Here is a 24924-nt window from a genome sequence, read left to right as displayed (position 1 = left end):
ACAACCGACGGAAATGGCGGTGACGGCCAGGCGAGCAGCGTGAAGTGCTGATGCATTACATGGATCAAAAAGCCCCGACCGCTACTATATTGTTGGACAACTGACAATGACGTCGAAGTAGAGCACCGTTTGTAGTTGTCATTACAAACTCATAAAACCTTCCCGGGGAAGTTTTCATCTCGTCGGCGGAGGAGTGAAAATCTCACCGGGAGCATGGCTTCTTCCAGCACTCAGGTAGCTAAGCTAGTTAGCTCACTTTAGCCAGTGCAACAACAACAACTCCAGATGGATTTAGTGTTTACCGTTATATAGAGGCTTACAAATGTATTTCGTTTGTATTGGATTCGGAACAAATGCTTTAAGAGAGGATCATATTTTTTTAGTTAGTTTGGTGTTGTCGTTTAAAACATTAAAGTAGTCGTGTCATTGAAATTGTTAGTACAGAAAAGTGCTTGCTAATGCCCCCCAAACCCCCTCCAGCCTCATTGAAACACAAGCAGCATGGCAACGCTGGCTAACAGGCCCCATGTTCCTCCATTCAAATGAGCCAGCGGTGGTCTTGGCTGCTACTGTAAAAGATATGACATCCATTTTTAACCGAATGGGACACAAACGCATGCAATCTTAACACGGGAGTTATTTTATTGTTAAATCGTCTAAGTGTCAGCAGTTATTTATTAGGAGAAAAGTGACCGAAAATTGCTGCGTGTTTGCATGGCCCACCTGCTCAGTAGTGAGACGGGCCTTGTTCTGTGTTTTATTTTTCTAAACATTCACACTTCATAAATTTTATATAGATATATATTTACTTCAGTTAAACAGTCTTTTCGCATATTATGTTGCATGCCAGCGGTTGCTGTTTCTTTATCGTAAGCGTGATGAAACATTTTCGATCAGATTTAGCTGTTGGCTAGCTAACATATTTGCACAGGTGGTGGTGTGCTGTCAGCTCCTTAGCTAAATGCTGTGCGACAGCGTGGGCTTCGCCTTCTCTGCTGTTTATCCTAGCAGGAAATAAACTGAAACTAGATCAAACTTGTACGCATCTGTATGTGTTGCAAAGCAAACACGCTGCAAGTGATCTGTCTTAGATAGTGACTTAGCAAGTTTGGAGATAATACTGTGGAAGCTAGCCGTCATGTGAGGAGGCCCATTTTGAGGAATGCAGCCAGTTACTTGCAGAGTCTGAAGTTTGTGTTCCTATTGAGTATTTTGTTATTTTGACAGCGATGCAAGTTAAAAAGCTGAGTTTTTCTGTTGTATTTTCAACAGTTGAGTAGCACATAAACTGAACAGCATTATGGAGAGAAGGAAGAAAAAACTTCAGCGAAGGCTGAATTTGTGCATGCTTACACTTCTTTTCCTTCCCCCAAAACTAAGGCTTTCTATTGGATAACTGTTTAGTGAAGTGAAAGTTAAACATAAACTCCCCTTTCTGCTTTTGTGTAGTTGCTCTGTAAAATTATTTGCCAGTCTTGGGCACTCTGATACACACAGAATGCTAGTTTATTGCCTCATAGGAATGACATGGATTGCCTAACAGAAGTGTTTCAATTATTAGACATCAAATATTAGCCATGCCATTCCCTCTAATTAATTGGCAACCACAAGTCTATAGTTTCTTTGCTCTATTCAATTATTTGTATACATAAATTAGGAGAAATATTTCTGACTAAATGATTTGAAAACATCCCATTTTGTGAACAAATAAAAACGGTTAAAAGGTTACCTAAAATGAGATGCTGGAAGTTTGACGGTTTTAGCTTTGAAAGGGATTGTTGAGGACGTTATGTTTTTGTGTGTGTGTGTGTGTGTGTGTGTGTGTGTGTGTGTGTGTGTGTGTGTGTGTGTGTGTGTGTGTGTGTGTGTTCTGTGAGAAAAAAGGTAAACGCACGTTCGTTTTACAAGCAACCAAACGAGGCAGAACAAGATCTACTGCACCAGCAGCAAACAAGCCTCACGCTTTTGGGATGAAACTTAGCAAACAGGTCATGCTGGAAAGTCTGAACAATACATTTTACCTCCAGTTGGTTAAAGCAGATTTAGCTAAGCTTACTGCAATTTATCTGTATGGATTGTCTTGCAAACAAGAGCTAGACAAAGGTTCAAAATCTTAATTATTCGTGACGGTAATTTATGGCACACTTTACAAGTTATGTTGAATAATATTTAGCTAAATTAGTTTTTGTTTTCTTTCTAAAATGGTCTCTAGTGGAAAAAGCCTAACATCTCATTACCTTTAAAGCTTATTAGTTTAGCTTTAGCTTGTAGACAGCTCAGCATTTACTCTCTGCAGCTGCGACATGTTGTGGTTTTGTGCTTCCTTACTTTAAAAACTATGGATTCCAAATAGGTGACGCATAGCTGTATCTTATTTACATCAGCTAATCCACACATCATAGCATTTGAATTAGTTTGTTTGTCTTTTAGATATTTTTTTTCCTTCATGATAACTCAGTGCATCAGTATGTTACGCAAAGCTAATCACATTATGTGCAACACAAGATGAGCTTCAATTAGTCATCTTCAACTCTTTAGTCCTCAGATCTTTTTCAGACTCAAGTTTTAAAGATTAGTTATGTATTTGCATGTTGTCTGAATGGTAATCATTAGTTTTGTCTTAACAGATCAAAGTATTCACATTTTACACAATAGGTTTAAAAATGTTTTTGATTTTTTTTTTGTGTTTTTAAAATTTTTTAAACACTATTTCTTTAAATTAATCTTTAAAGAAATAGTGGGCTTTTTTAATAGGTGCAAGCTTATTTAAAACCAAAGTTCTTAGTGTGTAGGTCATTTAGTGTAATCGGGAATATTTCACTGGCGAGATGAGGCACAATTGTGCGAAAAGCTCAGTCTGGTCAGTTCTGTAATAATTGTACTTGACAAACATTATCAGTGGTTGTGGATTAAATATTTGATAAATTATTGTTCTGTTATCACTCAAGTATTGTAGGTACCTGGTTGTTGGAGGAAAACATTTCAGTTCTATTCGAAGCGAGCTTGATTCTGTTTTAGCAGTGAAAAAAATTTATTTCCTACCAAAAATCTTTTTACCATCCTTCTGTTTTTGTTGTTGTTGTTTTTTTTAATGCCTGAACTTTTAAAACAGTTTCACCAAGTGTCAATTCATAGGAGAACTTAAAGTTTTCTGTATGTTACATCCTCCTACAAAACCCATCATTATTTGTGCTGCTAAAATTATAGCGATTGACATGTTGCCACAGTTTACGGCTCGCTGACAGAAAGAAGCAAAGCAACATTCTTTCTGTTGTGAGCGAATGAGCCGTCGTGAGGCCGTTGGATTACAGCTGCCTGTTTGTCACTTGGACTGCCATTTCAGCAATGTGGGCCCTCATGTGGGGGGCGTGTTTGCAAAGAGTTACATATGCTTGAGCTGCACTTTCTTTTCTCTGTGCCTCCCCTTTTCACGTTTCACCGTTTATTGCGGTGGGAGGATTAAGGGCCTGGTTAGTGAGTTCATTTCACCTGTTTTTAGTCGCTTTGTTTCCCCATGTCCACTTGGTCATTTGAATTACCACAGTGTGTTGTTTCCTCTAAAAGTTATGGGGATTATCTGTAAAGGGATTAACACAAGTTAATAAAATGATTTGATTAAAATGTTCATGTTACAATAATAGAAAATGGTATAGTCAAAGGATTCTGTTGGTTAGGCATTTTATTTTTCCTCTTAATCTGTAGCTTTCTAAAGCTTTATGCCTGAACTTTCAAAAGCTTTTTTAAATATGTATATGTATTATTTTTTTTGTGCAATAATCTCGGTGCTTATCTCTCACCTTTAGTGGTTTGGATTCCATTTGCAGAAAACTGGTTGAATCTTCTGAATGTATTTTATGCTTAACACAATTCTAAACACAATTCTATGCCAAAACTATTAATGTCAATTGTCTCCTGTTTTGTGTAGTTTGTAGTTGTTGGTCAGGGTGACCAAAAGTTTTCTCTGGTTGTACACGCTAAAAAGTACTGCCCCTCCCCCACATGTTGCTATGCACTTTCAGTCATCTGGAAGTATTTAAATTTAAAACAACAGTCATAGTTTATAAATTAAGATGATTACCTTATCTCTTAATTAAGATCACGCCTTTTTAAATCTGAAATTTACAAGCTGTAGTTTTTTAATCATGCTGGCTACCCAAATAGTGTTTGAAGAATTAAGTAGCTAACATAAGCTAATATTGGAGCAAAACAGCAAAAAAAGGTATATAATTTTACAGTTAAAACATACCTCTATATGTAAAACAGGTATTCTGTTTTATTAATTTTAAGTATCAATATCAAAAATAGGTTTTGTGCTTTTTAGTGTTTCATTTGGTTGCTTTTTGCAGCAAAAGCAATAATTTTGCTTTTCTGTTTAAAAACAATTACCTCATACTTTAATTATACTTTAATTATAGAACCCAATTCAGCAACAACGTGAAACTGAGATCATACAATGAAAATTTCACCTCGGCCTTTTCCTAATGACGTCGTTACTCAACTAGAAGAGTGGTTGTGTTGCAACATGTCCAGAGGTTAGTTGGTCTAAAGCACCAAATCTTCTTTGAATTGCTTGTTTGAACTGTTTTTCAAACAGACACTAAAGTTGAAACATTATCTGCTTAAAGGTGCTTCACATTTCCCAATTTCACATTATTGAGAAATCCCTTGACAATAGTCAGCAGTAAATCTGATTACCTACACCATCTTGGCTGTAATGTTATTTTTATTAAATACAGTGACAAAGTTGATATAAACCAGAATAATATGGTCACCTAAGCTTATTTTTGTATATTTGTTTATTGGTTGATCCATGCCGGGGTGATTGTTTGTATGTTATATCTTTGTTATATTTTCTTTTGTGATAATCTTTCTATAGTTGGTAAAAGTTAGCACATGTTGCTAAGTTCCATGCAGTTATTCTAGATGGCAAAAAACTATATTAACCGTAAATATATGCTTTTATACACTGCATGTCCTAAAATACTGTTAAGATTCCTCTAAAGCTGAACATTAAATGCTTAAACGTTATCACTTAACATCAGCTTATTCAGCAGGACTTTATCTTGTGCATCCTGAAGTTGTGCCTGAATCATAACTGGGTTAAAGGTGCTTTCAGTATTAGGGTAACCAATCTCCCATACAACTGCTGAAAACCAACACATAATTTTTGTCATCCTTATCAAATACACATAATCTTTGTTATCCGTGTCACAGCCAGTGGTTACTTTCAAGGTTTGTAAAGTAATTGGACTCGAATCTTGAGCGTTTCTGAGAAAAGCACAAGTTTTTCCATTTACAAGCAAGCAGCCCTGCTGTTATCTTTACTGACTGCTGATTCATCTTGTAATTATTGACAGTGTGTTGCTGTTGTAAAGTATTTGGTGAATTAGCCTTTGTTATGTTCAGTAGAACACATTTCGCGTCCGGAGAGATTTGTCTGAAAATTTTTCTGCCAAAAGTCAATAAATTGACCAGGAGTCCCACCTTTCGCCTGTGTAAGAGACGAGTTTGTTCTGACGGTGGCTCATCTGGAGTCCGTTTGATCTGGGCTCATGGTTTATGTATAAGACTGTGACTCATTTTATGATTTCATTTAATGACTACAGGTTTTGCTGAATAATGACAGACTATGTAACAATCTAATTATCTGGTATTAAGCAATAACAATTCAAGTGATTCCTAGTGACTAGGGCTGAAATTCAGATGGTTTGCAAATTATTAGCACTTTTCCTTGAACTGATATTTTAAACATCTCTCTGGTTCTGTTTTAAGAATTTAAGAAACTGTTTTTTTATTATTATTTGTCAATTTAGATTTGTTACGAATATATTTTGATAACAGGAAATAAATCTTAACTAATAATTCTATTGATTTTTCTTCCACAGTATATCTTTGGGGAGTTCAGCCCTGATGAGATCAATCAGTTTTTTGTGACTCCTCGATTTTATGTTGAGGTAAGAACAAATAACTTGTTTTAAATTAATGTTTAAATTGTGCCCAATTTTAAAATGAATACTATTTAATTGCAATGATATTGTAATAAATATTGACGTAATTTATAATTGGCATTTTCTGATCTGCTACTAGTTTTTTCTGTCATGTACAAAATATTGTTGAATTTCTTTGATTTCCTTTTAATTCACCTTTTGTTTGTTGTTGACTTTTTACAGCTTCCTCCGTTCAATGACAAAGTTCAGTGTGTCAGTCAGTCTTCAGGTATGTACTTTTCATGTAATACTTGATGTTTATATCAATTTTTCTTGGAAGTTGCAGGACCTAAATATTTACTCCGTAGTTAAAAGTTTTCTTTCTTTTAGCTGAAATGTATGTAAATTGTTTAAAGATTGAAGCTCAGGCTTCATAATTTTTTTTTTTCTCCTGATTTTGTACATCCGATACTCATAGTCTGGAGTAGATTGTCAATAGTTGGAAATAATAATCATTCAATAATTTTTTAGCATAAACAGTTTATTTCTAGACGTTTTGGACCACCAAATTAAAAATGTTACAGCAGCCACCTTTATTTCAGCGTTGACCATTTGCACATAACATTTGCCTCATCTTGATTTGTATTGATTATTTAGGAAGTTACTGCACTCCTGCTGTGCCATTTATTATGGAGTCTATGGGACTGCAGGTTTGCGGTGAGTTAAAAGGGCTCACACCCTGTGGCTTGACTGGTTGTTGTACGTTGTCTGTAAGAACTAAAAGTCCAGGTTTCAAAAACTGGTGGCTTTCTAAACTGTGCATCTTTATCCTTTCTCTTGCCTGTTGGTAAACTCTGTAGAGCTTTGCATGCTCAAGATACCTAAAGTATCTTCTGTTGCATTTAATGCATTTTTGCGCCACCGCAGGGCTCCAGATTAACTGAAATAAAGTTGAACTTATATATGATTTAACAATCACGGCTTATTTACTAAGGGCATAGTGGTGGTTTCTGGGGATGCTAACATTCGTCTCTAAAGGAATCCCTCAGTTCTTACAGTTGAATGCAGTTTACTCTAATGAAGAATGATTCAACACTAACTGAATATCCTCTAATCCTTACAGAGAAGGCATCTGCTCTTTAATGCCCTCTTAACTCTTACAAAAATATAAATTTATATTTAGTGACCTACAAGCTGATGAGTCACTTGAATGAGTTTCTGATTTGCTTTTACTAATTTTTCCTGTTTATATTCACCCTTGCACCTCTTGCTGCACAATGATTCTTATTTGCAGGAAAGTTGTTTGTGCATTTTCTACAGTTACTTAAAAACTGTTTTACATTGCTGCTTGTTTGTGTTGTTTGAAAATGCTGTTTAGAAGTATTTAAAGACTCAATGTACTTTTTAAATCAGCAATTTTTTTCTTTTTTTTTCTTTCTGCAACCAACAAGTTAGATATTGAAAGGATTACTCCAGCATAATTTCACTGCGTTTAAATTAAGCAAACAATAAGGTCATTTAGTACCCATAATAACGTTTGTACGCAAGTTTACAAGGGTTGCCACTAATTGACATGACACCGGCTCCTCCCCCATGCTGACTTAGAGCAATCCTCCCCCAATCATTTCAGGGCACTTGTCAACAACTGACCAATCAGCATTCCAAGTGCAGTACGCCGACAATATTAACAGTATCTATCATCGAAAACATGCTGGGGGCAGAGAGATTTTGAGGAAAATAATAGATCATCACGGTCCCAGTTGTCAGTGGGTAATATGCAATCCCGACAGCCGTTACCCAGAACGTGTAGAGGGCGGAATACAATTTATCACATTTCCAAAACCAAAAAGGAGCCTGGGATGATGCAAGAAATGGATCATGGACTGCAGTCCAGCTCGCGTCCAGTTGAATGAAACTACCAAGTTAGTCAGCACCACGAAGGTAACTGGTAGTAAACATCACAGTTTTTGTCATAACGACACTTGCTGATAGCTCCATGCTAACGACTCACGGCTGACGGCTAATCATCAAATAAACACAACTCGGTTAAATTAAAACAACAATGCTAAACATCTAATCATTTCCAGATCAATAAGTAAAAGTAATTATGCTGGATTTTATGCGTGTAGATTCCAACGGTAGCTCTATGGCAGCTTGAAAACATAGCTAACTGCTATATTGGCATTTAAACACCGTTTCATACTACTGTTTATTTCTAAGCATTTTCCCGAGGGCAGATTTTCACAAGCCGGTATTATTTAAGTCATTACTCACTCATTTTTTATGTGCAAAGTGCGTCCCACAGCGTTCACATTCAACCAGACTTTGTGTCCCTTATTTTCCCTCTTGGACTTTTACGTTGATTTCTCCGTTATTTCCCACTAATAACCGTATAGACCTGATGTAGGACTAGTTAGAGAATTTTCTTGCCTGCCGTCTTTGCCTCAGTGTTGGTTTATAAGACAAAAATGACTCAAAAAATGTCTTTGGTAACTTATTGAGGTCTGTTAGTCTGCCATAATAACAGTTGGCTTGTTGAGGACATCTCTACTTCCGCAAGGTTGCGGGGCCGGCGTCATGTCAATTGTGGAGGGTGCTGTATCTATGAAACATATTAGGGATCCACACGTAGATGAACATGTTAGCCCTAAATAGGTTGTAAGTTTCCTATTAACTTGAAAGTTGTTGTGATATGTAACATTTTATAACTACTCCAGAAATTGTATGTCTTTGTTATAATTTTCACTTCCTAAGGTTGACAATTGTTTTGTTTGTTTTTTTTACCTTTCCAATGCATGCTGAGCCTTGGATGTTAGTAGGTTATAGAGGACTAGTCTATAAACAAAACACAAGAGTAGATAGAAATATCCATTTATTGTCCCACAGTAGGGAAATACCTGTAAACTCTAATGAGGGAGACCCTCCAAACCTCTGGATTTAGGCAAGCTGGTTTAAAGTTTTCATGTGTCGATATACAAGACATATCCGTTGAAACAAACAAAAATGTTTGACTTGTGTTCCACCGTTTACTATGGTAGCTGGAGCCAACACCATTAGCAAGAGCTAATGCTCTTGCTAATGGTGTCAAAATAAACTGGAAGACAATGGATAGATGTTTAAAGTGACAGTGAAACATTTTAGTAGCAAGTCACTGTAGCACACCATTCTAATATATTTGAGATAGGCATGGACAATATGGTTGAAAAACTTATCACGATATAAGTATTTCACATCAGTCTATCGATAATTTTTTTTTTTTAACCATCTGAAATACTCCCAAACTGCTGCCACGACTTCTCCTGTTTTATCCAGTTTTGACTCCATGCTGCCGTTTTAGTTTTAAGCAGTTATGAGGCTCAGTGGCAAAAATTTAAACTGCTGCTGTGTAAGTTACTCATCAAGTTGTTGCTAGGTAACCAAAGAGTGACTGAGGCCCCGTTTACACGACAACGATTTCGGGGGAAAACGGAAGAGTTTTGTTGCGTTTGTAGTGTGCGTTTACACGAAACCACCGAATGTTTTCTCTAACAACGGCACAGATTGAAAACGGGTTCCAGACCAGCTCATGCATAGTATGACGCAAAACATAGCTGCTTCCTACAATCCACAGAAGAAGAAGAAACTACTCACAATGCTGATGTTACTGTTTCCCCATCAGATACGGTTCCCTCAGCGTCTCTTCACCGCTCCGCACCGCCCAGGTGGCAAAATACACGGCTGCTTGTTCAGCGCTATTATCTAGAGAACTACGGACCAGGACCAGCCCGGCTCCAGACGAGTTTAACAGGAGGGGCACCGACTTATTTTGGGGGGCAAAATGAGTCTACGTAGCTGAACATAGACAACAACACCAGCAGCCTACAGGCTACTTGTTAACAAGCTTAACGTGCTGTATTGATATTAGCCAGTCATCTTTTAGCTAACATCACCTGCATCCAACAGCTTTACTCAACTCAGTCGGTTAGTTCGGGGGAAAAACTGTGCCAAGTTATTTACGTTTTGCTGGTTTGCTGCCATGATTCTAACACACACACACACACACACACCTGCGCAGCAGCATCAGGTCTCCTTCGCTGCCTCACAGGTGTAAACCCAGCGCAAGCGTCTCAGCGTTCATGTTGCGTTTGAAGGCGGCTCGGAAAAACAGGTTACGACTTGTTAGCGACGGATAAAACTGTTTTAACTGCTGAAAAAGGTAACAGAGGACACGGATATGGGACGTGCGGGAACTCCTATTTTATCAAATTGATATAGGAATAACAGACTGTTGGCCATTCCAAGGTAAAAACAATAAACAGTTTCCAGTCCGGGCCGCTACAGACACCGTGAAAGCTCAAACAAGGTTTTTCGGCAAAGTTATCCCACTTTTTCCAACTGCATGCGCCCTAATCAGACGCACACAATGCGTGTTCTCTCACGGAAATCCACATGCCTTCAAGTACAACTTTTTTTTAAACACATGCGCACTTTCAAAGTTTCAAAGAACCTAGCTCCAACTAGGCGCAGCAAGAGCATTACACGTTTTCGATGTGCACCGTTACTGTGTAAACACAGATCGTAATCAGAACGTTATCGTGTAAACGATCCAACAAAAACGGAACAAAAGTGCCGTTTTTGTTGGATCGTTGTCGTGTAAACGCCCCCTGAGTTTTTTGATTCCACCAACCTGGATTAGCTGGGCGTGAGAGGTTGAGCAGCTAAAGACTTCAGTGAACATTTAAATATTGAATATTCTATCAGATGTATTAATGTATTGATATATTTTTAAATAGCAATATGGAAAGTATTTTTGACAAACTAATAATGGTGATTTGTATTCTTAATTGACATGTTTCCTGCAGCAGAAGACTATCAGCACATTGAGTTTGGGGTTGACGAGGTGATGGATTCCAAGCCGGTTCGAGCCAGCGACCCTTTGTACAGGGTGTCGAGCAACCTCAACCCACAGGCCCCGGAGTTCATCCTGGGCTGCCAGGCGGCTCCGAAGGCTCAGCAGGCGGCCCCTCTGGTGGCTGACGTTCCTGACGGAAGCCACTTCAACTCGCTGGACGGGCCGGACTCTGAGGCGTCAGCCCTGGACAATCACCAGTCCTGCCAGGACATGGACGGACTCCCCGGCAGCCTGGGACAGCGAGAGAGAAAGAAAAAGAAAAAGCGGCCGCCTGGGTACTACAACTACCTGGACCCGTCAGCTGGTGAAAGCGCCAGCAGCGCTGTTGCAGCTGATGGTGCTCCGTTAACGGCACTGGTGAATGGACACGCACTTGGGGGCTCACACCACAGTTCTGAAGATGTGGACAGTAAGGCATTGTCAGCAGATGATCATAGCACCTCTGCACCTGCTTCCAATGCAACATCAACAGCATCTGTGTTTGCCCCCACATCCACTGCCAATCAGAGGACTTGTGATAGCCCTGAGGACTCTTCTTTAGACTTAACAGGTGGAGCTGCCTCTTTATCCGACGGTAACAATGCAACTTCCTCCTCTTCATCCTCCTCTCAAAGCAGAGAGATGACGGAGGGATCAAGGACTGCAGATCAGCAGCTGGATCATTTGGCTCCACAGAGCCCTGAACTGTCAGACGCCCCACACAGCCCCCACTCCAAATCCCCTCTTCCTCCCTCAGCTGTTGCGGCCGCCCCCTCGGCCTTGACTTCCACTACGACTACTGAACTAGAGGGAACTCGGGCAGCAGACACCGGAGTGGCCAATGGGCTAGAAGAGCCCAGTACTCTTGTCAGTTCAGATGGACACAAAGAAGACTGTGACAGTGGGGAGCAGGGCCAGCCTCTCAGCCCAGACTCTGTGACCCAGCCTTTAGTAACAGAGCAGGCGAGCTCTCCTGCAGTTGCTGCTGCTCCCACTGCCAATCTTCCCAAATCCTGGGCTAGCCTGTTCCACAACTCAAAGCCTCTGCCTGGCAGCCCTCAGGCCTTTGTAGAGGTGAAAAATATTGTGGAAGCTGCTTCCCCCTCCCCTGCAATGCCAGAGCAACCTGAGAAGGTTGGGGAGATTAAAGAAGGTCCTGTCCATGTATCGGAAGATCCAATGGCTCCAAAACTTGCAGGTATTTTGTGTAAGGAAAAAAAATAGAGAGGAAAAAACAGTTCTCATATTGTTCCATATTCTTTCTTAATATTATGCCTATTTGTTACAGTGCACTTCTTCCCTAGCTCCTTTGAAACGATGTAAAATATGACTGTAGATGAGGATACTAACTGGTTTCTCTCAAAATCTGCGTTTTAATTTAAGTCTGAGGTGAAATTACTATGCCACAACTAAAGAAATGAACACTAGATGGCAGCACCGTCAGCTACATGTTTTTTAGATAAGTCATGAGTTATATTTGTAACCCAGTTTGGTCATTAGAAGTAGGTCAGGAGGGCCTTCTGAGCCTCACCCTGTGAGCATAGGAGAGCTTCCACACTGCTTTGGCAACGGTGGATAAATTCTCTGGTAGCGTTTTGTCCTATTATCTCAAACACTTCTTTTTTTAAACCATTTGTCTCTGTGGCCTTTATTATAGCACTAAACTATAGATTAGTTTCAGGTTCTTTAGATGCAGCTGGATGTGATTAATGGGTAATTAAAAATAATTTCTGAAACAATATCAATATTTCTTTATGGCCAATATTTATACTATGTGTATTTTTCTACCTTTTTAACACTTTAAAAATACAACCACAATGCTGAAATTGCCTCTTTGTTTCAGTTAAGCTTTCCATAATCATGCATGGCTTCACTGTCAGTCACACACAGGGCCAACCCCCTCCTGAAACACAAACAGCAGCAAGGTGGACGTAAAAAATCGATTACCAACATCGGCCCATATCAATAAGGATTTGTTAAAGAATAACTTAACATTGGTCAATACAGAAGCTGGTGAGACGTATTTTGTGCATCTCTTGTAGCAAAGTAATGTGGTCTGTAGTGAGCTTTATTGATCCAAATAGGATTGGTTGCTTTGCAGACAACAATCCCGTGCACTTAATAGAAACACATTTAATGACACTGTTCTTAAAATAGAAATAAATTAACTTTGAGCATGAATACATTTTTACTTATAAAGGCATTTAAGGGAAACTTAACCTCGGGCCTTACACGGCCAGCTGAATCTTCACAGTTTAAGAATGCAGAGCATTTGGATTGAGTTATAGTGACTCAACGACGACTCTCTTCAAATTACAAGTGTTGCAAGTTGCACATGAATTGGTTTCAGTTCCTTTTTAATTGCAGAGCTTATAAAATGGCAAATCTACGATAAAAAGATTGTTCTTATTAGAACTGAAGTGTAAACTCTGTACAAACATTTCCAACTCTACCAATCTAAGGAAAATTAATCCATACCGCTTTTAATGCCATAGACTTTTTTTCTTTTATATAAGATTTTCTCTTATGAAAGTCGGTTATAAGCGATTGCATTTTGAAAATATCTACATTGTCTTAATTAGTTCCAAACTAATAATGGGGAACTTGGCTGTCATCGAGTCATTTTGGAACACAGAGTTAATATTCTTGAAGTTTGTCCCTTTAATTCAGTTGAACAGGTATCTGGAGAAACTCACTCTAGCAGTGCAGTGCAAATATATTTTGCAACACTTCTGTTAAACGTCTCTCTTGTTGAAGAACAACCAGAGTCTGGATGTTAGGTTGCAATAGGGTCTGATTAATTGCTGGAGCGACATAACTACAACAGGGAATTTGAGTGTCCAGCAGCTCCTACTTACAGTAACAATATGTTTAACATGGAAATGTTTTATAAGTGAATGTTTTGCCATCACATCTTTTTATTTATGCAGAGTGGGATTATCTTTGCTTTGCAGTCATCGGCCTACAGCAAAGTGTTTTAAAACACTGGAGACGTGTTGCATAAGGTTGATCATGAGTTCTTATGTTTTTTGCAGGCATGTTGTTGCAGCTAATGGGATTATAGGCAGCTGGAACCCCTTGCATAAAGTTTGTTTTAGTGTGTTCGTTTTTATTACTTTGTATTTTTGTGTTGTTGTTTTTTTACTCTGGCGGGGGAAGCAAATCTGGTTGTAATTTACCATCATGTAACCACAGACCAGCTGTTTGTAGACTCGACGCAGCTGGTTTAAATGTTACATAAATCCACAATTTAGTTTTCTCAGCACAGACTACAACATCAGGATGATTCTGCAGAAATTAATACATGTCTTACTCCGCTGTAGGATATAGTGTGTAGTTTGCCAGTGTGTAGAGCTTAAGTTATAACAAATTAAATGTAGATATGCACAGTATATTAGCACTGGTATCAATCAGATTTAACATAACTGTATTTGTCCCATAAGTATGACAAGGGTGAAATTATTAACTGATGTTTTATTTCCATCTTGTTGCTATGTGTGTTTTGGGAGGAGGAAGGAGCTGACGATGCAGCACAGGATTGTGGGGTGTCTTAATTGAAGCAGAGAAGCAAAGTCAACTTTGTGGTTTCTTGATTCTGTCAAAATGGGATGGAAATGCATCCATATAATATCAGGAAATATTGGTTTATCAGGTACAACATTACTATATGGTGAGATTTACCCAAACTTTCATATCAAGGCATCCCTAATTAATGAAGCTACTTATATGGGTCAGTTTAAAATCGTTCATCTATCCTAAAATGTTTCTAATACTGTGCAGCCCTAAAGTAAATACTTATAAAGCATGGTATCAAAGTTTTACAATCTGGAACAGGTGTCTGATATTTTAACAATCCAAAGAGAGCCGCAAATGTTAAACTGAGTTTTGAAAATACAGCTTTCTTTTTTTGATAATTATTTTACTACATGAAATGTCTTGTCGTTTTGAAAGATATAACAAACAAACAAAAAAAACTGGACAAAAAATAGATTTAAAAAACATAACTGGTACTTTGTCATTCTCTTGTAGAAGTTCAATGGAATTCCATTGAAAAACTGGGAAAACTGCTAAGATATGCATTTAATGTATTTATTTTGAAAAACATGATTTTTTAGCCAGAATTTTAGAGATCCTGTTTCCAGACCTTGATTTAGAAAATAGTTAGTTTTTTCCTTCTATATATGCTGTCTGATGTGTTTACTGCTAATTTCACCTAAACCATTACTGATTTTAGTTTGTACATTTGTTGTAAAACCCATCCACGTTATCATGGAGGCTGTGTTTTTTTCAATGACAGTCCTCTTTCCTAGGCGTGGTACAGAAAACTCTTGCTCTTATTCAGATGGTCTCTGCTGATGCCGTCGCTGGAGCCGGGAATAAGAAAGGAAACATTTGTTTACAAATGAAAATATTATTCCAATGAAGTATGACTTTATGATAACATGACGTCGAATGTTTTAGGTTGGTTGTAGTTTTCTGAAACTGCTTGTTGAAGAATATTGTCTCTGTTTGAATCCCCAGAAATTATTGAGAATGTGAAGTTGATACATAAACCAGTGTCTTTGCAGCCGAGGGGGCTGATCAACAAGGGGAACTGGTGCTATATCAATGCCGTATCCTTTCTCTACTTTTTTAAAATTATTTTTTTAAATGTCCCTAGTTTTCTATTAGCAGCATTGTTTTCTGCTTCTTGCTCTTCAGTCTGTTTATCTCCCTGACTCTGAGCTCTCAGACCCTTCAGGCCCTGATCGCCTGCCCGCCCATGTATCACCTGATGAAGTCCATTCCTCTACACAGTGAAACACAGAGAACATGCACCTCCACACCCATGATAGACAACTTGTAAGACCATCTTCTGCAAATTGAGTTTTTTGTGGTTTGTAAATGTCTTCTTCTTTGAAGTCTCATTGTTTTTTTTAACGTCTCTGACAGTGTTAGGCTGGTGAATGAGTTCAACAACATGCCTGTGCCATCGAAAACCAAACAGCAAAGTAAGATTTTAACCAGTGCAAATGGTAATGGTTGGGTATCATTTTGCATTCAGTATTGCTGATGTTTTTTTTCCTCTATTCGGTGTATTTACAGCTGTTGGTGATAAGGTTGTAAAAGATATTCGACCTGGTGTACCTTTTGAGCCAACGTACATCTACAAACTCCTCACTCTCATCAAGTCAAGCCTCTCTGAGAAGGTGAGATGAGATGGATTTGGCTCTGCTGCTTATTCACTGCGAAGCAATGTGTCAAAGTTTGATTTTTAATGATTGCGTTTTGTCTGGAACAGGCAGTACTTGTGGTTTTCTGTTGCACAGACGCAGTTTCTTGTAATTGGATAACTCTTGAAAATAGAGAGTCTTCATTACGCAAGCTGACTCAAAAGCAGGGCGTCACAGATTGCTCATCTTTTGATGTTTAACGACTATGTCCACCTCCTATCCGTTTACCTCAATAAATTAGTGTGCGCACATTGTGGTTTTCATTATTTGAAATTTGTCAGCAGGTATTTTCAGTGTTTTTTTTTTCTTTTTAATTAATGATGGAGTCCTTCATTTCCTTTTTATTTTTTAGGGCCGACAAGAGGACGCGGAGGAGTATCTCGGGTTTACCCTCAACGGACTCCATGAGGAGATGCTGGCATTGAAAAAGCTAATCTTGCCCCAGGAAGAGAGTAAGCAACCTTTGGAGCCTAACTTTTGAAGTTGGATCACAAACTTGGAGAATTTAAACAGTTTTGGTTTATTGACCTCATTCTTGAAAAGTCATAACCAGTTTGAGTGTCCAGCTGGAAGCTGTATAACTGATCTGTTAGTTTGATGGTGTATTTAAAAAACAAACAAACAAAAGCAAAACAGAATTCAGATAAATGATTTGTTTGTAACTTGATTGTGTTCTAGCTACAAAATATTAAATGTAAAACACATGTCTGAGGTTTTTTTTTTTTTTAGCAAAGAAAGGTTGCAAAGTTGCAGAAATGCTGTGTTGGATTTTCTTGCATCGTCTTGAAAAGTTAGTTTTAACGAATATAATTAATTTTTCAAGTTTTCCTAGTCACAATATGGGGCAGGAAAGAAAAATACTTGAATAGAATTTAATGTATATTTTATTATTTGGAAATATTATTCTAATTTTATGGAAAATTACAAGTTGTTTTAGGTTTTGCCATGTTTTATCATTTTGGGTTTTGAGTTACTGACCAAACATACGTAAAAATCCACACTAATTTAAAAATCTAATAAACGGTTTGTTCCTTTTTGGTGTAAACATTTTTAAAGGTTTCTGGAAGTATTGCAAATTTTAAAATGGTTCCAATAGAAGTTTATTAAAATACCTCCACCTTCCAGAATAGAAAAAAGTAAAATGGTTTCTTCTTATCCAATTCCCCTTTTTTTTCTTGAAAGTGAGAGATTTTCTTCCAACCAAAGTTTCTGTACTATTATGCTTCTCCAACATGGAGGTTAGAAAGATGCCATGCAGATACAGCTGCAGTCTGGCACAGCATGCTGCACAAGTGCTCGGTTATTAGCAGTTACTAGCATTTTTACTCTGTTTAGTCATTGACAATTCAGTTTCGGTGAAGTTCTGGTTTTTATCTGTGAACAATGTTTCTTGAAAAGGCTCCCCTACTTCAGCACTTTGCTTTGAACATGTTGCAGGTTCCAGCTTGTCTCTGCGTACCTCTCCTGTATCTGAGCACAAGCAGGGGAGGTCACATTGTAAAATCGGTGTCTCACTTTGTCATTTAAAGGCTAAACAATGCTTGGACTGTTAAAGAAAACCCAAATTCATGAGATCAATCAAACAGTTTTGCAGGCTATAATTACTAAGGACTGGCTTTCCTAACAGGGCATCAGAGATTGCTAGGCTGGCATAATCACAGATTATAAACAAATTACAGGTATATAGATTAAACTTCTTAGAAACCCAAGTTAACACTGGGTTGGACATTATAAACTTGTTTTCTTTTACTGTTAACATTTAATCAGGTGCCTGGTTTGTAATATTTAGAATTCCCCTGTGGAAATTAATAAAGCCTCTCTTATTCAGTGTTTTTTTTTTTGCCTTGTTTTCTTCCAGAAGCCCCCACACCCAACGGCCCGGAGTCGCAGCCAGGTGGTGAGGAAGATGGGGCCGAAAAGGAGGAAGAAGGGAGCGAGGACGAGTGGGAACAAGTGGGTCCCCGAAACAAGACTTCAGTCACACGTCAGGCTGACTTCGTCCGCACACCCATCACTGATATTTTTGGTGGACACATCAGGTACATGAACATGTTAAGAAGCTTTTCTAATGTGTCAAACTTCTGATCTGTGGTCTGAATCTGTAGCATCCATGTTGGTTTTCACCTACACTCAGGGTGGTGTTACAAATTGCTTTGGCATCTCCAGCCTTTACTCTTAATCCTCCGTAGTTCTTTGTGGTGAGAAGTCTCGACAGCAAGACGTTAAGCTGCCCTCCACAAAACAAAAGTCTTAACTTTTGGACAAATTGGAAAGTGAAACTATCACTTTTGGCCACCCAAATGATATGTTCTGTGTAGTTCTGGTCTAACGCATTTTTTGTGCACTGTTTTACTACGTCTGAAAAGATTATTTTCTCAGAAACGGTTGTGTGGCCAAAGAGAGACAGAATTCAGGAGGGTTTTTATCAGACGTGCTTTGCACACCAACGCAGCTTGGCTGCAATCCACAGATCCTTTAAATGCATCAGTGGGAGTAATTGGTTTGTCTTGAGTTGCTACAACACTTATTATTAAACTACTATCCACAAAATGTCTAAGCCACCATTAAAAAAAAATCATGTTTTACCTTATAAATATCAGTATTACAGGAAGCGTTTGTAGTTTTAAAATGTTTTAAATAATATCCTGCTCTTAAAACATTTTCCACAACTAAACTTTACAGTTATTTTGATGTAATGTGTGTCTTTTGGCATTTTCTTTACAGATCCGTGGTGTATCAGCAAAACTCTAAAGAGTCGGCCACCCTGCAGCCTTTCTTCACCCTGCAGCTCGACATCCAGTCTGAGAAGATCCGCACAGTTCAGGAAGCTCTTGAAACGTTGGTGGCCCGGGAGTCGGTCCAAGGCTACACCTCCAAAACCAAGCAAGAGGTAGAGCCACAATACTGTGGTTTATAAAACACTCAGTTGGACGTTGCAGTTGTACTTCAGAGACATCGAATCTCACAGTATTAAGTTTTACAGATAAAGGGCACAAAAACATGTGCTGCTGTAGTTTTGGAAAGTTATGTTTTTTTCCTAACGGGCTCACATGGATTGCGTTGAATTTAGTGATGTATTTGTTTAAAAAAAAATCCAACAGAATATGGTGAGTTTTTGTGCTTGGAAGTCTCATGCATTCAATGAGGATTGACATTCCCAAACTAAGAAAAAAACGTAGTAATTTGTTGGAGGAAAAAAATGTATAGGTTGTCAAAAATTGTAAATAAAAAAAATGATTTCCAAAGCTTCGGTATTTTGATGATAGTTCTAATAAATCAAGAAAGAACAGAACAAACTTCTCTCTCTGAGATTCTATGAAATGTATTGCATTTATAAATTAAATTAGGTAAATTTTCACCTGTCTATTTGTACTTGATGAGGCACTTTTATAAGTTGTCGACCCCTAGAAGGAAGTGGAAATCTTTTTGTCACATCTTTAGTGTTCTGGTCTTTTTTGAATTTTCTTTTGCATATTTTCTAGTTACTTTAAGCCTTTATGGACCTCACAGGTACTGCTAAAAATGGAAACCTGAAAAAAATCATTACTGCTTAACTAACTGATGGAGTGAACATCTGCATCACATGTGTTCACTGCACCACAGGCATCTTTATAGGTGTTTAAAGTTGTAAGCAGCAAATGATAAACTTTTTGGTCAATTTGGACTTAAATCACTTTGATCCACTACTTGTCTGTATTGGTACTTAAAAAAACACAGCATTGAGTGATTTATGACTCCCTCCTCTTCTTCTGTACATTAATCATTTCTCAAAAATGTTTTATCTTATTCTCTTAAGCTAAGTATCCTAGTGTACCTTTAAGACTCTAGGATATGTTTTTTGTGCTGTACATCACGTGACTCTTTCATCTCTCTTTGCGTTTGCTGTCAGATTGAGATCAGTCGGAGGGTAACGTTGGAAGAGCTGCCACCTGTGCTTGTGCTCCACCTCAAGCGATTTGTCTTTGAAAAGACTGGAGGCTGCCAGAAACTCACAAAGAACATTGATTACCCCGTTGACCTGGAAATCAGCAAAGGTATGAATGGGCCCGCACTCTGCAAAGCTTCTGCTGACTTTAACTTTTCGGAGTTTACGTTTTGCTAGTTCAGAACGTTTCTGTTTGGCCTCAAAGCTGCTGCTGTTTTTATAGAGTTGTTCAACTTGAGCCACGAGGATGAAACTGCAGCGGAGTCTGTATTTAATTGAGGTTTATGGAATTGTTTTAGCATCTTGGTCTAATCAGTAAATACACCTGTGTCAACTTTGCTTTCAGATCTCTTGTCCTCTGGAGTGCGGAGCAAAGTTTTGAAAGGCCAAAGAACTTACAGGCTCTTTGCAGGTCTGTTGGTTTTATTGTTTAGATCACATTGTTGTATTATTTGCAAAATATTTTTCTGTAAGTTGCTGCTGGAGGCAATATTTACTTCCACTCTATATTAACAATGTTTAAGCGTTTTCAGCCCCCAGATAAATGTTGTCTGGAATCCTTCAAACAACAAATCCTGACAAGCTCATCATTAAGAGACACTGATATCTGTATCGGTGTGAAAAAGCACAAAGAGCAGAAGCTTCTTAAAGAGACAGAGGCCTAACTTGAAGATGTTTAATTGTGAAGTCAAATTTCTTGACTTCATGTTTTATTCATACAGCATTTTTATAACAACAGAAGGTGATGCAATTTCTAGATTGTGTTGCAAAGTTATACTAGGTGGCTGGAAAACACATACTACCCCTTTAAATGAAAATTAGTGGAAATTGAGGATTAGATATTGAAATTGCAAAAAAGTGTTTTGAATTGTGCAGCGCTATTAAAATATATCAAGTCCTTTTTATTTCTATGAAAACTAAAAAAAAAATAGTCAATAGTTGATTAAACTGAAGAGGTTTAAAAATTAGCATGTTTGATTATTTCTAATCTTTGTACGATTTACAATTACATCATTTAGTAATGCAAAGTATTTGTAAACTGTAGTTAATTGATGTATTTGCGCCACATCTGCTAACAAAACATTTTTTCCTGTTTTAAAAAAAAAAAAAAAACACCAAACACTTGAACTAACCAACTAAAACTTGGATCCTGATGTTTCCCCACAGTTGTTTACCACCATGGAAACAGTGCGACAGGCGGCCATTACACCACTGATGTCTTCCACATTGGTCTTAACGGCTGGCTGCGCATCGACGACCAGGCGGTGAAGGTCATCAACCAGTACCAGGTGTTGAAACAGACGGCAGAGCGCACCGCCTACCTGCTGTACTACCGCCGCCTCGACCTGCTGTAGACACCCATTCACATCCCTCCACACACAATACCTACACACACACACACACACACACACACTACAAACATGCTCAAAATGCACTTGCTGACAATAAAGTGCTTCTGCATACAACACAAAAACACACCAAACTAATGAACAGGAACACTGCCCGACTTGTTCTCTTGCAAGATTTTCCTCTTCTTCCCTCCTGTCCCCGCTTTCCAGAGAACCAGCTTTTCCAACGCCTTTTTCCTTGTCACCTGTTTTTTTTTTTTTTCCCAGAAGAAGAGAAGCAAGCTGCATTCACAAAGATTTCCCTGTGACTGCTCTCTCTTTTCTGTTCACCACTGCTGTTTTTTTTTTTTTGTTTTGTTTTTTTATTTTGTCATCTTTTGTTTCACTTTTGAAGCAACAAGGAAGGACTGTTGAACAGACAGACGGGTGGGGGTCGGGGGTGCAGGTTGGGGACCTGAGACTCTCCTTGGACTGAGCCCACAGTTTGGCTCTGATGGCGAACAGTGAACTCACACAGGAGGAACTATCAACCAATACGCTGCGAGTGGACTGCAGGAGAAATTGTCTTCAAATCTTTTTTTTTTCTTTTCTTTTTTTTTTTTTTTTAAAGAAAATGACCTAAAATATCAGTGTTTGCCTTTTAGCGAAGGAGAACTGTCGGCCTAATGGTTTTGCAGCAGTTTCAAAGCTTGCTGTTTGCCCCTGTGCTTTGAAAAGGCCCAGCACCAGCAGTATCACCAGTCTCATTCCCCCCCCAACAACCAGATTGTGTTCTTCTTCAGCCACCACCACCTCCTCTTCCATGTTCTCACTTTTATGATGCTTTTAAACCTAGGTACAACTTGAGCCATAAAAAGCAGAAAGGAATAAAAATACAAAAGAGAGGTGGTGCTATGGATGGAAACAGCTTCTTTGTTTTTGAACAATCCTTGTTATGGGATTTGGGTTTAGATTTAGAATTTTGTTGAGAAGAATTTATTAATGCGCTTTAGAATTTAATAACAAATAAGCTTCTGTGCACAGAGAATAAAATGATGAATACAACGTGACAGGCAAATGCATATTTTACAAATATTTAGATTGAGATGTATTAAAAAAAGCAAATTTAAAACGAAGGAAAAACTGAATTGGTAGACAGAAAACAGTTCAGGTTCTCATGGACTGTTGCCAGTTTTTAAACGCAGTTCCTGTTCTGGACAAGAAGCTAAAATGTTCAAGACGGATTCCACCTCAAAACCTGCCCTGTTGACTTTTTTTTTTTTTATTATTCCTTATGGGTTCTTTTTATTTGCTTGTCAGAGGTATCCACTTGTGTGCTTGGTTTATACGTGTAGTTTTGAGCCACACAAATGCTACTTCCCCCTCAACTGTGCTGTAAGTGGGGGCTCAGTGGCGTTTTTCCCTCTCCATGTACAACTCCTAACATCACATCTCTGAAGAGTCAAAGAAATCCGAGCTTTTTCTGGGGTTTTCTTTTTGGATTCTCCAGAGAATCAGTGAGTCGTGTTGGGAAATTTAGGACTACATCAGTTCTAAGTTTTGAATAGAGATATTGGACATGCGCAAAAATGGAGATCATGGTTTTTTTTTTTTTTTTGTTTAAACATTTTTTGGCTCTGACTCATTTAACTGTGATGATTTATTTTTTTCTTTTTGGCTTTACTAAAATGTTTTCTTTTTCTTTAATTTTTGTCAGTAATTAGATGTTGTACTGCTCTTGCTCCCTTTAGAAAAAAATGCTTGCATTGGAATTGGTGTTTTCAGAGAAATTAAAGTCTAAAGCACAACAAATAAAAAAATAATAGTTCTTTGCTTGATATTTATTTCCGTTTTTGTCTTTATTTTTATTATCTTCACTCCAAACCCATTTCATTCCAGCCACAAGTGTCATCTTCACAGACCAAAACATTAAATATTTTTTTCATGATTCTGGAATCCAAATGTTTCTTCTGTCTCATCTGGACTTTGTTTTGGACATCCATCATTCTGCTCATGAAAGGTATATGGGTCAGACTGTTTTGATGTTTTCCTGCAGGGTAGCATACATTTTCTGTCTTGCAGAGATGTGCGTGTTTGAAATGAGTTACCGTGCCCTTTCATCTAAAGGTTACACTCTTTAGATTGACTAAATTTTAATATTTCCGAAAACTGTTTATTGGATTTTGTTTCTGCTCTGCTCGATGTTGCGTTGTAGGTTAATGAAGTCGAACCTTTCCAGGTAAACCAAAGGACAACATGATACTGCCCCTACTGCCTTCCATCAACTTTATACTCCGACTTCCTTTCTTTTGCCTTGTCCATTCGAGGTTTTGTCTAGTCTAATTGCACACAGGTAGTGGCATGCTCTGTAAACGGTCGATCCATCTTTCACATAGTTCAGTTGTGCTGCTGGCTTTTATTTGTGCTGAAAATCGAACACTGTTTCGTGTATTAACCCCCTTTTTTTTATTAAAAGAATGTGTCTCCGTGGGGACTTGAATTGGACACCTTGAATTTTTTTGTTGTACACTTGTATCTTGGTGTCTTGTTGGCTGGTTAAGAAATGTGCTGGAGAAAAGTGTGGTTTTTTTTTAATGTCTGCTCTGAACACTTTAGTCTGCTGGGAACTGTTGGGATCTTCAACCAGAAACAAACGCTGTTTATTAATTTGAAGCCTTCAGCATTCTATTTTGTTTATTGTTCAATAAAGGATTGTGCAAAAAAGCAGTAAGCTAATCAAGTGTAGTCTGAAGAGTACCTGGCTTTCTTATGACAGAAACCCTTCTGCAGCTTCTAGACCTTGGACTGGCCAACACAATGTGCACAATAAACCAAAATGTTCTAGATTCTTGGTCTACCGCACATCTTTAATTACCTTCCTCTTGTATGTCTGTGTGTAATTGCCCTTTGTTATACCTTCTCCTGAAGTTGATCTGGCTGCCTCTCGGCCCGCAGTATTTGTTGAGGGTTGTGGCTGAGCTCGGCTCGCTTTGCCGTAATGGGAAGCAGACCCACCACTGAAAAATTTGCAAAATAAGGCATTTCTGCGCTACTATATTCCATAGTGGTATTACTTCCTTACTATAGGTGTCCCCTAAAGTAAAAACACTCCTTTTATGAGCCTACAGGGAAGCTTGGGAAGAAAATTGCATGTTGGACTCCTACCTTTGTTATTAATGTCCAAGCCTTGTTGGATGTAACGACTGTTCTTTCCTTCATACACATTTATTTTTTTTCCCCTTATAGATAAAACATCCACTGGGATTTTAAACAAATGCATCACTTCTGATGGTATACTTGGATTGTTCCAGTTAATAGGGAATTATAACATACAGGTGTAGTCCAGTACGTTTGATTAGAAACCGTTTTGATAAACCGTTATATAGATATTTAAACCAGTGTTTCCCAACCTGGTACTCGAAGCACGCTGTCCTGAATGTTTTAGGCGTTTCCCCACTTTATGTGCCTGATTCAACTGACCGCAGTTCTGCAAACTGTGTGTAATTGTCTGTTAATCAGCCGTCAATTGAAATCAGCTGGGCTGAAGCACAGAAACATCTAAAACTAGCAGGACCAGGGCTGGGGAACACTGATCTAAACTCGAACGTGGCTGTGTTGAAAATTTCCTAATGAACAACTCGTTAGCAGGCCTTTGCCAAAC

General features: G+C 38.3%; 1 protein-coding gene across 4 annotated transcripts; it reads left to right on the top strand.

The window, feature by feature from the left end:
* On the top strand, positions 1-24109 carry usp10 (ubiquitin specific peptidase 10). 4 transcript variants are annotated; one of them, XM_008405343.2, is made up of 15 exons: positions 1-234; positions 5886-5954; positions 6171-6216; positions 6585-6644; positions 10772-11995; positions 15319-15410; positions 15530-15639; positions 15730-15788; positions 15883-15986; positions 16363-16462; positions 17869-18049; positions 18735-18900; positions 19900-20044; positions 20282-20347; positions 21103-24109. In XM_008405343.2, the coding sequence occupies exons 1-15, from the start codon at positions 214-216 to the stop codon at positions 21288-21290; spliced, it is 2631 nt and encodes an 876-aa protein (XP_008403565.1). In that variant the 5' UTR covers positions 1-213; the 3' UTR covers positions 21291-24109. The 4 variants fall into 4 exon arrangements, with proteins under 4 accessions (XP_008403565.1, XP_008403564.1, XP_008403567.1 ...); XM_008405342.2 differs by having other exon boundaries at positions 10769-11995; XM_008405345.2 differs by lacking the exon at positions 6585-6644.
* Positions 24110-24924: the final 815 nt, after the last annotated feature.

Source organism: Poecilia reticulata, linkage group LG3 (genome assembly GCF_000633615.1).
Source record: "Poecilia reticulata strain Guanapo linkage group LG3, Guppy_female_1.0+MT, whole genome shotgun sequence".
Taxonomy (NCBI): domain Eukaryota; kingdom Metazoa; phylum Chordata; class Actinopteri; order Cyprinodontiformes; family Poeciliidae; genus Poecilia; species Poecilia reticulata.
This window is presented reverse-complemented; position numbering and strand designations above follow the sequence as displayed.